The sequence below is a fragment of the Lactuca serriola genome, chromosome 1 (assembly GCF_051521515.1).
Source record: "Lactuca serriola cultivar US96UC23 chromosome 1, Lser_US96UC23_V15, whole genome shotgun sequence".
Taxonomy (NCBI): domain Eukaryota; kingdom Viridiplantae; phylum Streptophyta; class Magnoliopsida; order Asterales; family Asteraceae; genus Lactuca; species Lactuca serriola.
Genome location: NC_136408.1, coordinates 128,039,546 through 128,053,484, shown reverse-complemented (window position 1 = coordinate 128,053,484; position 13,939 = coordinate 128,039,546). Strand labels below are relative to the sequence as shown.

The 13,939-nt window shown below is 42.7% G+C and overlaps 1 protein-coding gene across 1 annotated transcript; it reads left to right on the top strand.

The window, feature by feature from the left end:
• Positions 1-2,982: 2,982 nt before the first annotated feature.
• LOC145061332 (uncharacterized) lies at positions 2,983-5,105 on the top strand. Its single transcript, XM_079008769.1, has 4 exons — positions 2,983-3,454; positions 3,549-4,017; positions 4,134-4,728; positions 4,821-5,105. The coding sequence occupies exons 1-4, from the start codon at positions 2,983-2,985 to the stop codon at positions 5,103-5,105; spliced, it is 1,821 nt and encodes a 606-aa protein (XP_078864895.1).
• Positions 5,106-13,939: the final 8,834 nt, after the last annotated feature.

Sequence of the window (13,939 nt, the reverse complement as noted above, 5' to 3'; positions counted from 1 at the left end):
CGATTTTCCAGCAAATAAAGCAGTTAAGCATCACATACAACTGAAACCAATCAAGGCTCTGATACCACTGATGGGTTTTATGCATAAGAACAATCCTATGTGCTCATACAAACCCTAATGCTTGGATCTAGGTTTCTCTATTGTACATGCTTTGAATCCAAGACTAACAAACTTAGATCTAACATATTATAAACTGAATTAGGGTTTATAGAATTACCTTTGATTGTTATATAGCAATAACAATCAAATCCTTGCTTGAATTGGCTTCAAAAGCTTAGTGCCTCAAATGCTGCACCTCTAATGGAGTCACAAACACCTTATGCAACTTGGATGAAGAGGAGAAGAGGAGAGGCTGCCCAAAAACGGCTGGAAACCCTAATGGAAGACTTGTCCACGTTTTTGGGGCATAGGGGCCCTTTATATACATGTAGACTATTAGGGTTTACAACTAGGAAACCCTAATTTGACTGCTTAGGCCCTAAGCAGCCCATGGACTCCTTAAACATATCCCTTGGACGATTTCTAATGGGCTTCCCATAGAATTCGTCCAACCTATATATTATTAGGTGATCCATAGCCCAATTATAATTATCTTATAATTACAACTTTAGTCCCCTAAGTTTAATTAATCTCTTTTAGCCACAAAATTAATTATCAATTAATTCTTGACTAATATTAATTAAACAATATGATTTCTCCTTTAATATATTATTCTCATAATATATTAATAAATCATATTTAAACCTTTCTCTCCTTAAATCATCCTACATATTGCTATGGTGAAGGCAACCCAAAAGGACCATGCTCATAATCGGATCAAGTACATACCAAAATAGTTATGGACTTAGACACTAATCCAACACATACAACATGCAATCACATACCATAGCAAAACACAGAACATGCAACACATTTACCATAATCACATAATGGGCCGGCCTTGGTGCCTTAGACCGCTAGGTATGGTGAGGAGACTCACTTGACACGAATGCTAAACTGACACTTTGCAACCAAAATCCAGATGACCTGCTTCAACTTAACTTCCTATAAGCGACATTCAACAATCAAACATTACCCCCAAAGTCCGCCCTGGTCTACTTCAGATAAGTTCAAGTCAACAGCCCATGTTGACCCTAACTCGCCGAGTGCAACTAGTGACTCACCGAGTTTCTCGGGGTATAATCTACTCGCCGAGTTGTTCCTTCAACTCGTCGAGTTTACGACAAACTTCATCCTGCTCGCCAAGTTGTTTATCCAACTCGTCGAGTCTAAAGCGGAATTCATCGGACTCGCCGAGTTGTTCATCCAACTTGGCGAGTTCATGCTAATGTTCATATGACTTGCCGAGTCACCTCTTGCGACTCGCCAAGTCCTAACAGATCTGAGGACATACATACTCATTTGAGCCATGCAAAGCTTCCAAATTACAGATCTAGGATTCTAAGGCATGCCTTTCACGTAAAGTTGCAAAATTTACATGCATGCAAGGCTTTTAAGCTCTAACATAGCAATTCTAAGCTTGGAATGGAGTCACACACTTGAGAGGAGGCTCATGCTAGGCACAACTGATAACTTTATGCATCTAACGTCCAAAGGGAGTCCAGATCTGGAGTTGCAACTTCAGATCTTGGCTTAAGCACAAAAGCCCTTTCTTAGAATGGGAAAATGTCACTGTAGCCCCACCAACTTACAAGTTTTTGTTTAAAAGGTCCCTTATTTTTTTTGGCTTTAGAAGGGTATAAACTAACATTTAACCGGCTAATTAGGCCATTTTTTATAAAGTGAAGGGGTCACCCGGTGACCCCAATCCCAATCAGCATTATTTCTTGTACATGTCATTAAAAGAAAGCCAGGTCATTAAACTAAATCATATGCCACGTGTTAGTGTATCGATAAATGACACAACCCTTCCTCTCAAAGAAATTTTCTTCTTTAATCGGTTTCATCTACCAATATCTTCTTTTTCTTCTATTGTTCATCTAAAAATCAAACCTAGATTTTTTCTATGGCCGTCTACATGAAGATAGATCTTCATTTTGCTGCTTTGTTTACGAGGTATCCAGTGATCAGTTACTCAGATGGAGTGGTGCAAAGGTTTGAGGATGTGGATTTTGCTGGAATGGACACAAATGAATTTCTAGTGTTCATTCAGAGATTCGCAAACGAGACATGTGTTGATGTATACTTTTGCATGCCCGATATTGAGTTCCCTGGAGGACTGAGGATAATAGCAATTGAGAAAGACTACCAGGAGTTTATCGAAGTAGGGTATGATTCTGGTTGTGTAATTTCTGTGTACATGGATCATGTTGGTTTTCATGTTCATCAATGGATTGTTGATGAGATGGTTGAAGTATGCACCCCCGAGGACAAGTTTTCTGGTGTAGATGAAGTAGTAGAAGAGTTGCATGTTGAGACACAAGGAGGCATTGACCTAGATGAAGTACAAGTGCAAGGTGATTTGGACGATAACATTGAAGATGGAGATTGCATCCCCATGAACAAGACCTTGAATGATGTATTTTTGAACAAGCTCTGCCCCAAGGAGTAGCCAACTCCAGACACTCCACCTCAAGAGGACCCATCTCATGAAGATCCATTTGATCAGATGGATGAACACGACCCAATTCATGAGGAGGTAACAGCTTTTAATGAAAATGTTCATTGGAAAAAACAAAAACCTGTGTTAGGAATGAGATTTGAAAATCCTAAACAATTAAAACATATGTTGCGTAATTATGTTGTTGCTAAAGGATATCAATTGTGCTACAAAAAAATGATAGTAGGAGGCTTTTAGTTAAATGTTGTTCAGGGCAATGCAAGTTTAAATTGTGGGCTTCATGGATGAGTGAGGAAAAATCTTTTCAGATTAAGTCTCTTATAGATGACCATAATTGTGCTAGAAATTTTAAAATGGGGTCAATTGTAAGCTATGCATGGATTGGTATCCATTTCACATCCAAATTTTTACAAAAACAAAAAATGAGTGGTAGGCTACTAAAGGAAGAAGTAAAACAAAAATTTGGAATTGATGTGAGTATAAGACAGTGTAAAAGAGCAAAGAAATATGCAATTGAGATTATTGAAGGTACACTAGTTGAGCATTATGCCAAGCTTTGGGCATATGGTGAAGAGATAAGAAGATCCAATCCAAGATCAACTGTCAAATTGGATGTCAACAGTATGCCTGATGGGAAGACATATTTTAGTAAGTTTTACATATGCTTTGAGGGGCTGAAACAAGGTTGGAAAGGATGTTGTAGAAGAGTAATAAACATGGATGGTTGTTTCTTAAAGGGATTATGTAGTGGAGAATTGAGATGTGCCATAGGAAGAGATGCTAACAATCATATTTTCCCAATAGCATGGGCAGTTGTGTGTGTGGAAAATAAAGAAAATTGGAAATGGTTTTTGGAGAATCTTCAAGATGATCTAGAAGTTGATGATGGTAGTGGTATCACCCTGATGTCAGATCAACATAAGGTAAATCACTTATTATATTTTTAATAAATTTCTATTTTTTTAACATATGAATTTAAATTGTATAGGGCTATTGGAGGCTGTGAAGGAAGTAATGCCTAATGCTGAACACAGACAGTGTGCAAGGCATATTGTTGCCAACTTTAGGAAAAGGTTCAGTGGTGTGCATTATGAGAGGATGTTTTGGAAAGCTTGCAAAGCATCAATTGAACCTTTATTCAATGAAGCAATGAAGGAAATACAAGTACTAAATCCTGCAACATTTGACTACCTTATAGACAAGAACCCAAAATCACGGTGTAGAGCTTTCTTTAGAGAGGGGAGGATGTGTGATGCAGTTGAAAATGGATTATATGAAAGCTTCAACAATGTCATTAGAGACGCAAGGAAAAAACCAATAATCACAATGTTAGAAGAAATTAGGTTGTATGTTATGGAGTGGCAATTCAATCTCACCATCAAAGGTTGTTCATGGCCTGATTATAAACCATGCCCAACCATTACAATCCTATTGAATCAGTTGAAAAGAGCTCAAAGGTTTTTTCTTTTTTATTAATACTTTATTTGGTTTTTCCACTATACACCCTAACTTTTATACCATTGCATCAGGTATTGGCAGGTTTTACCTACTGTTTAAACCAATTTGAAACAAGGAATTTGGCAGAGTCTTACGTTGTGGATGTAGATAACAAGACTTGTTCATGTAGAGTGTGGCAACTAAATGGGTATGGATGTGTGCATTTATTTGCAACAATCTCATACCTTAACAGTGATGTTGGTAATTATGTGGATCCAATGTACTATGGAGCAATTTATAAGAAGACCTACAAGTATCCTATGCATGGGATGAATGGTAGCAACATGTGGCCACCTATTGAATTCATTCCACCTTTGCCACCATTGAAAAGAAAAATGCCAGGTAGACCTAAAGTTAATAGAAGAAAGGATTCAAGTGAAAGGCGTGCTAGACATACTATGTCAAAGGTTGGGAAAAAGATTATGTGTAGTGTATGCAAACAAGCAGGACATAACAAGGTTACATGTTCTAAATCTGAAAAGCCAACAAAACTAAAGGTAAGGAAAAGGAACATATCAGGTGTTATTGATGGGGAGGGAAGCAGTGCTAAGAAGGCAAAAGGTATGACAGAGGAGGAAGGAGCGAGGGGTAATAAGGGCATTAATGGAAAAGTTGGGGAAGGAAGCAGTGGTAAGAAGGCAAATAATGTTATAGATGATAAAGGGGGACGGGTAATAAGGGCAATAATGTAAAAGTTAGGGAAGGAAGCAGTGGTAAGAAGGCAAATGATGTTATAAATGATAAATGGGGGAGGGGTAATAAGAGAAATAATGTAAAAGTTAGGGAAGGAAGCAATGGTAAGAAGGAAAATGATGTTATAAATGATAAAGGGGGGAGGGGTAAAAAGGGAAGTAATGGTAATGTTGGGGAAAGAAGCAATGGTAGGAAGACAAAGGATGGTAAAGATGATATAGGAGGGAGGAGTAAAAAGGTAATTATCAAGACAAGAAAGAAGTCAGAAAGAATTTTGAAGAAAAAACTTGGTACATGGGTTGAGGGTAAAAATGTGGAAGGAAACACTATTGACAAGCCAATGGAACTAGAATAGGTTAAGTGTGGTCAATGTCGTTATGTAGGCAATGTGTTTATGACAACTAATTTCAGGTTAAGTGTTTTAATTTGATGTTTTGTACTCACTTTGGTCATGCTAAACAATGTGGGATTAAGTGTTTCAGTTTGATGTTATGTACTCACTGTGGTGTTATGTTGGATTAAGTGTTTCAATGTCCTTATGATGGTGTGTTGTGTTTATGGACATGCATGGTATTGGGGTCCATTATTTACATTAGTGCTAGATATATATGGTCCCATTTACTCTAGGTGAACATGGCATTGGTGTCTATTATTGACATTAGTGATTGAAAGTCATTACAAGGATAATGTAAATAAACATAACAATTTCCCTGACAAGGACATAAAAAACTCCTACATACGAATTACAACTTGTACACAATTATGCCAAAGAAAATAATCAAACTTAGAACTAAAGACATCTTCAGTTTTCCAAATCTTTGATTCAAGCTTGTTTTTTGACCTAGCATATCCTGCAATCATAACTACTTCAGCACTCATATTCTTAGTGTCTGCTTCTTCTACCAACAAATAAAACCATTACGAGGTCCCTAACAAAATCAATTTAGAAGTTAGAAGTGTAGAATGCAAAGATAAAAACAAATAAATTAGGGCTACAGTGACCTGATAAAGAAAGTCAACCAAACCTTAGTGGGGCAAGCATATAATGGTCTTCTAGGGTCTGATGTTGTGGAAGACATTCTGATTATGGCCAAACATCCACATGAGCATTTCACCATTTTTGCTTCGTTATTTCCGAGAGCTACTAACTTCAAAATGCAAACAAGAACATGTACAAAGAAATGGGATGTACTGCCGAGTAAAGGAGGTAAAGTACTTATAAAGAGAAAATGACGAAAATACCCCAACCAAGTAAGGAAGTAAGTTCTTAAAAATTGTAAATTCCGAAAATACCCCTTTACAAAATTACCCCAATGTTTGACCTCATTAACATCTGTCACAGTTTTTGTACCAACAATAATCAATTTTCATTAATTAAGCCAACCAAGTGTCCAAATCGTTAGTCTTAATCAAGAACATTGATCCCAACAAATCAAAACGCATTCAGGGTCTTCACATTTCATCAAGATAATATCAAAATGCCTGTTACATGTTCCCAGGACTTCAAAAAACATCCGTAAACAACCACCACTAGATTACCACAAACATCATAGACGATTACCACAAACACAAACGAACACACACAATCCTAATAACATATATTACAATAAAAACCTTAAACATAATAAACGATTACGACGAACACTAGATTATCATACCACTACTATTCACCTCCTTCAGAATCACTTGCTGACTATCAAGTGAATGATGAAAATCATTAGCAGGAGCATCACCACGACAAGACCCACAACCAACAACACAATAACTTTAATCTGCTTCTCAACCTCTCGAACCTTTGCTGCATGTTCAGGACATCAACCCTGGAATGAAGGTAATCGCGACCCATCTCCTCCTTCATGCACTCCACCTCACCTTTTTGCTCGACTATTTTATCACCACAGACGCAGAAAATCGTATGCAAATCGTTCAAGTATAGCCTGTCTCTTGAGCTAATCGAGTTGTTGGAGTTTATAGTATCTGGTGATGGTGGTGGGGTAGGCTTCATGGAAGACAGTGAAAGGGAACACGAGTATTCTATTTTTGTTTGTCGGGTTGTGTTTGGCCGGAAGTGGTAACAAAGTGTTAGGGTTTGTCTAAGAGACCATCCATTTATATAGTACGGGACCACCTAACGCTTAGTGCCCAAGTAAGTGAACTCGGTGGTGAGTTGATGATGTGTAAACCGACTCGTCTGAGTTGAATCAGTAGGTTACTTGGATGATGACATGGCAAGCAAACCGGTTGAATTGGGTCAAAATCCCAAATTAGCCGGCTAAATGTTAGTTTATGCCCTTCTAAAGCCAAAAAATAAAATAAGGGACCTTTTAAACCAAAACTTGTAAGTTAGTGGGGCTACAGTGACATTTTCCCTTCTTAGAATCCATGCAAAAGAGGGTTTTTTGTGGAAATGAGCCAAGGAATAGTTTAATACCTTCAGGGAGTGCTTCACAAGAGTGGATCTTGAATCCCCATGAGTTCTTTGCTTCCTCTAGCTTTCTTCTTCAAGTGTTTCTTCACCAAGTCCTTCCTTCAAGCTTAAACTCACCAAAGATCACACACACACACACACACATGAATCAAAGCTTTGGAAGATGAGGAACTGTAAAGGGAAAGATGGGAGAGGCTAATGACCCCTTTAAATAGGGCGCATGACCCTGAATTTTGGGTTTTATCTGCCAACATCTACTCGTCGAGTTCCAACATGGACTCGACGAGTAGGTCATTAAACCAATCAGACTAACCCGCTAGTACTCGACGAGTAGGGAAGCCAACTCGTCGAGTAGGTCCTTCGAAATTCAAACGAAAGCAATATTATTATTAGTACCTGAGGATCAGGGTGTTACAACTCTCCCCCACTTGAATTAGGCTTCGTCCTCGAAGCCTGCTGGTTCAAACAATTCCGGATATAAACCTCACATTTCATCTTCCGATTCCCAGGTCCATTCGGAACCCTTTCGGTGCTGCCATTGCAGCTTTACCAACTTCACTTCCTTATTCCGGAGCTTCTTTGTCTTCTTGTCTAAGATCGCCACTGGCCTCTCGACATAATTCAGGCTCCCATCCAACTGAATGTCGTCCAAGGATATGAATGAGGACTCGTCGACAACACACTTCCAAAGCTGGGACACATGGAAAGTGTTGTGAATCTGACTAAGCTCCTCTGGAAGCTCTAATCGATATGCCACCTTGCCCACCCTGGCTATGATCCTGAATGGACCTATGAACCGAGGCCCCAAATTGCTCCTCTTGCAGAACCGGATAGTCCCTTTCCAGGGTGACACCTTCAGTAAGACAAAGTCTCCCTCCTGAAATTCAAGATCTGATCGACGTCGGTCCGCATAGCTCTTCTGACGGCTCTATGCGACTCACAACCGGTCGCGTACCTGCTGAATCAATCCAGTGGTCTCGAGTACCACCTCCGTGCTTCCCAAAACCCGATGCCCAACCTCGTCCCAGCACACTAGGGTCCTACACCTCTGCCCATATAACATCTCAAATGGTGCTCGGTCAATACTGGCACGATAGCTGTTATTGTACGAAAACTCTGCTAGTGGGAGATACGTATCCCAACTTCCCCCGAAATCCAGTACACATGCCCTCAGCATATCCTTGAGTGTCTGGATCGTCCTCTCACTCTGGCCGTCAGTCTGGGGGTGATATGTCGTACTAAAGTGTAGCTGGGTACCTAGTTCCTCGTGGAACTTCCTCCAAAACCTGGATGTAAAGTGAACATCTCTGTCTGAAACCACTGATACCGGCACTCCGTGCCTAGCCACCACTTCTCGAACATAAATGTCAGCCAACTTCTCTGCAGATATACTCTCGGAGGTCGGAATGAAATGAGCACTCTTCGTCAGTCTATCCACGATCACCCAAATGACATCTACTCCCATCGTGGTCCGTGGTAACTTGGCGATGAAGTCCATGGTGATCTCTTCCCACTTCCACATGGGAATGGGTAATGGCTGAACCTTGCCATGAGGTCGCTGGTGCTCATCCTTGACATTCCTGTAGGTCAGACACCGCTCCACATACCCGACGATCTCTCGCTTCATGCAGGGCAACCAGTAGCTTAGCCTCAAATCCCTATACATTTTTGTTGCGCTCGGATGTATAGAAAATTTGGACTTATGCGCCTCCTCTAACAGTCTCTGCCTCACTCCCCCCGACATCGACACCCATACTCGGCCACACTACGTCAATAAACTACGACTATACTTAAAAAACATAGGATATTGCCCCTGAATTCTTTCCAGTTTCCACTTCTCTTTCTTCACCCCTTTGAACTGGGCCTCTCGAATCATGTCTATCAAGGGTGGACTTACCATCACTTTCATACAAATACCCCTGGTTGGTGACCCTATAGCCTTACGACTCAATGCATCGGCCACTACATTGGCCTTCTCTGGATGGTATAGGATCTCGCAGTCATAGTCCTTCAGCACGTCCAACCATCTCCTCTGTCGCATATTTAGGTTCTTCTGGTCTATCAAATACTTCAAACTCTTGTGATCGGTGTACACAATGAATTTCACCCCATAAAAATAATGCCTCCATATCTTGAGGGCAAACACAACTACCCCCAATTCCAGATCATGCGTAGGGTAATTTGCCTCGTGAGGCTTCAACTGCCTCGAGGTATATGCGATTACGTGCCCCCTCTGCATCAGTACTACACCCAACCCTAAAATCGATGCATCACAATATACCACGAAATCATCCAATCCCTTGGGCAGTACTAGGATTGGAGCCTCGCATAATCTCCATTTCAGGGTCTCAAAAGCCCTCTGCTGGTCCTCACCCCATCGAAACGCCACATTCTTCTTGGTCAAACAGGTCAATGGCACCGCAGTCTTGGAGAAATCTTAGATGAATCTCCGGTAATAACCCACTAAGCTCAAGAAGCTACGAATCTCGGTAACATTCCTCGGTACTTCCCATCGCATCACAGCTTCCACCTTTGCTGGGTCAACCGAAATACCCTCTTGATTAATGACATGACCCAAAAACTGTACTTCCCGCAACCAAAATTCACACTTGGAGAACTTCGCATACAGCTTCTCCGTTCTTAAGGTCTCCAGCACCTCACTCAAATGCCACTCGTGCTGTTCCCTGGTCTTAGAGTAGACTAGGATATCATTAATAAAAACAATCACCGACCGATCCAGCATCGGTCTGCACACTCGGTTCATGAGATCCATAAACGTGGCCGGAGCATTGGTAAGCCCAAATGGCATCACCACGAACTCGTAATTCCCATATCGAGTCCTGAAAGCTGTCTTTGGTACATCCTCATCCCAAATCCTCATTTGATGATACCCTAACCGAAGATCAATCTTAGAGAACCACGATGCCCCGTGAAGCTGATCAAACAAATCGTCAATCCTAGGCAAGGGATAGCGGTTCTTCACCGTCAACTTATTCAGCTCTCTATAATCGATGCAAATCCTGTGTGACCCGTCCTTCTTTTTCACGAAAAGGATCAGAGCTCCCCACGGAGAACTACTCGGACGGATGAACCCTCGGTCTAGTAGCTCTTGGAGCTGTGCAGACAATTCCTGCATCTCGGGTGGCGCCGGCCGATATGGTGCCTTTGCTATCAGGGCAGCACCCAGTACCAAATCGATTCGAAACTCCACCTGTCTTTTCGGAGGCACTCTGGGTAACTCTTCGAGGAAGACGTCCCGAAAGTCCAGCACTACTGCTACCTTATCGATATCCGTCACTACCTCCATCCGCGTATCGGAAACATAGGCCAAAAATCCCATGCAGCCATGCTGCAAGAACCTCCTTGCCCTCGCAGCCAAACAGAGGGTCGGGCCCTGTGAGGCCCTCTCGCCCTGGATAACCAGTTCTCCCCCCCTTGGGGTTCGAACTCGGACTAACTACCGCTCACAATTGATCATGGCCCCGTTGGCCCCCAGCCAGTCCATCCCAATAATCACCTTCAACCTTTGCAACGGTATGGGGAGCAAATCAACGCGAAATCTTTTACCATGCACATTCAGGACATAGTCTTGACACACCCTCGCAACACTCACAGTGTGATCATCTGCAATCTCCACCTTGAGTGGGGTATCCAGAGTCCCCGGTGCGTCTCGGAACTTCTTGCTAAGCGGAAGAGACACAAAAGATCGGGTAGCTCCCGAATCGAACAAGACATGGGCCGACATACCATTGACCAGAAAGGCCCCTATACAATCTTAAAACCTTACATATAAACATTTAGCATAAAAGAGAGAGAGAATAATGAACACATACCAGCCACGACGTCTGGTGCTGCCCGAGCCTCTTCGGTAGTCAGCTGGAACGCGCGACTCTTCACCGCTGGAGCTTCTGCCTTAGGGCAGCCATCAGTAATCCTCATAGTGGCGGGCGCGGGCGCCGCCACAAATCCTCCTCCCCCTCCCTGCAACCTCGAATAATCGGCCTTTTTATGGCCTGTCTGGTTGCAGTGAAAACATATCAACCCCTTATTGGGGCAATCCTTACTCAGGTGGCCCTGTTGGCCATAGGAATAACATCCTGACATCCCGGCTGTCCGACAAGCCCCACTATGAAATTTCCCACACTTGGCACACCGGCCCCGGCCCTGCTGGCCCTTACTCGAAGAATTAGAGGTCTTAGGCTTCTTAGCTTGAGCTTCCGCTGCTTGTACCTGCTTGGTCTTCCGCTTCATGCGGGTCTCCAACTCCATCTCCCTCTCACGGGCCTTCTCAACGATCTCATTTAGGGTTTTGCACCCTATGAAGCTCACAAATTCCCGAATGTCCTCCCTCAGCATAGAGTGATATCGGGTCCTCCTCATGTCCTCATACGTCGCATACTGAGGAATCAATAAGGCTCGCTCTCGAAAGATGGCGGTGATCTCCGCCATAGTCTCAGTGGTTTGCTATAAATCATGAAACTCCCTCACCATCCGTTGCACCTCAACAGGAGGTGCAAACTCCCCATCGAAACGTTGAACAAACTCAGCCCACGACATACCAGCCGCACCGGCTGCTACTACCTGACTAGTAACCTCGCCCCACCAATCTCGGGCCCTGTCCCTCAGCATACTGGAAGCAAATCCAACCTTCGCCTCCTCTGGGCAGGAACTCGTGCGTTGAGCATTCTCAATGTCTGCTACCCAACGCCTACTCACAATGGGATCCCTGACCCACGAAAATTCTGGAGCTCCACATGCCTTGAACTCCCTAAACGAGGGGGTTCGAGCTCCACCCTGGCCCGCAGAAATATCATCCCTGAATGCTCTAAGTCTCTCCTCCATGATCTCCATCATGCCCTCCTTGACCGTCCCAAAGATGACTGGGGTAGCGTTAAGGATGCCCTTCGTAACCTCGACCGCAATCAACTCACGCAGCCTCTCATCAATACCATCAGTAGGGCCGCCTGACCCGACACCGGATCCCGATCCTGATCCCCCTGCTCCCAATCGCATAACCACCATGCTGAACTACCATAACACAAAACATAAAGGTCAGGATACCCATAATGAGATACTTCCATACTGCGCTCCTTTGTAACTCCCAGGTAGAACATGGGTTTGGGTACGGGGTCCTGTGCTTTCAATACGATGGGCCCAATAATACCTTCCACACCTACCCGTACCTTTCCCCCGCTGCTTTACCTAGTACTTCCAAATCTACCACATCTGCAAAACCATGACTCACAGCCCTCACATGAATCAATCCCTGGACACCCTATGATTGTCCTACCCAAAAAAATCATGCTAATCACTATAGGTTGCTATAAGGCATGGAGATTATACATAGAAAGGATCAAATATAATTTGGAATAAGAGATTCCACCCTAAGACAACATCTAAACAAGGAAAAGGAAATAAAGCTAAATCACCCATTCTGAGGCTATCAACTCCTAATCACATATAATTTTTGAACATAGACTTAGCAATTTCATATAATCGACAGAGCTCATTATCAGTATAACATGGCTAATTAAATTAGGAACTACTTACTTGGCTCGGTTGATCACACGCGTTGCACTCTCCTCTTTTGAGCTTAAAATCCTTTTTAAGTTACTTTTGAAAACATTTTACCACCTACTCAATTTGAGTCTTGACGCACCCAAGGATGTGTCCGAATCCCTCAAACCAAGGCTCTGATATCAATTTGTAACAACCCAAATTTTTACAAGGAAATTTTTCGTTTTAATTAATCGGACTAAATACATATTTCATAGATTTCCAAGACATTTGTTTCCAATTTACAATTATTACATCACTGTTGTCCTTTTTGAAAACATCAGAGAGTCCCAAACATCCAAAAGAGAGGTAGAGTACACGCCACGTCATCACGCCTTGCCCTTGCCCTTAGGCTCCGAAGTACCTGAAACAATCAACAACCTGTAAGCGAAATGCTACTGAGTTTCCCGGAGCATACCACACACATAATCCACATATCACACATCCTTTAGCTAATAAAGCTACACACATATCATATAAGCCATGCATACATAAACCTGTAACGGTGCCATGGGCTACCCTACATGGTCCTTACCTAGGACTGCCATGGGCTCCCCCACATTGTCTTACATCCAATGCCATGGGCTACCCCACATGGACTGCCATGGGCTACCCCTCTTGGTCTTACATCCAATGCCATGGGCTTTCCCTGGGGTCTTCATACAACATGCAATCACATACCATAGCAAAACACAGAACATCCAACACATTTACCATAATCACATAATGGGCCGGCCTTGGTGCCTTAGACCCCTAGGTATGGTGAGGAGACTCACTTGACACGAATGATGAACTCACACTTTGCAACCAAAATCCCGATGAGCTGCTTCAACTCAACTTCCTATAAGCGACATTCAATAATCAAACATTACCCCCAAAGTCTGCCCTGGTCTACTTCAGATAAGTTGAAGTCAACAGCCCATGTTGATCCTAACTCGCCGAGTGCAACTAGTGACTCGCCGAGTTTCTCGGGGTATAATCTACTCGCCGAGTTGTTCCTTCAACTCGTCGAGTTTACGACAAACTTCATCTGGCTCGCCAAGTTGTTCATCCAACTCGTCGAGTCTAAAGCGGAATTCATCGGACTCGCCGAGTTGTTCATCCAACTCGGCGAGTTCATGCTAATGTTCATATGACTTGCCGAGTCACCTCTTGCGACTCGCCGAGTCCTAAAAGATCTGAGGACATTCATACTCATTTGAGCC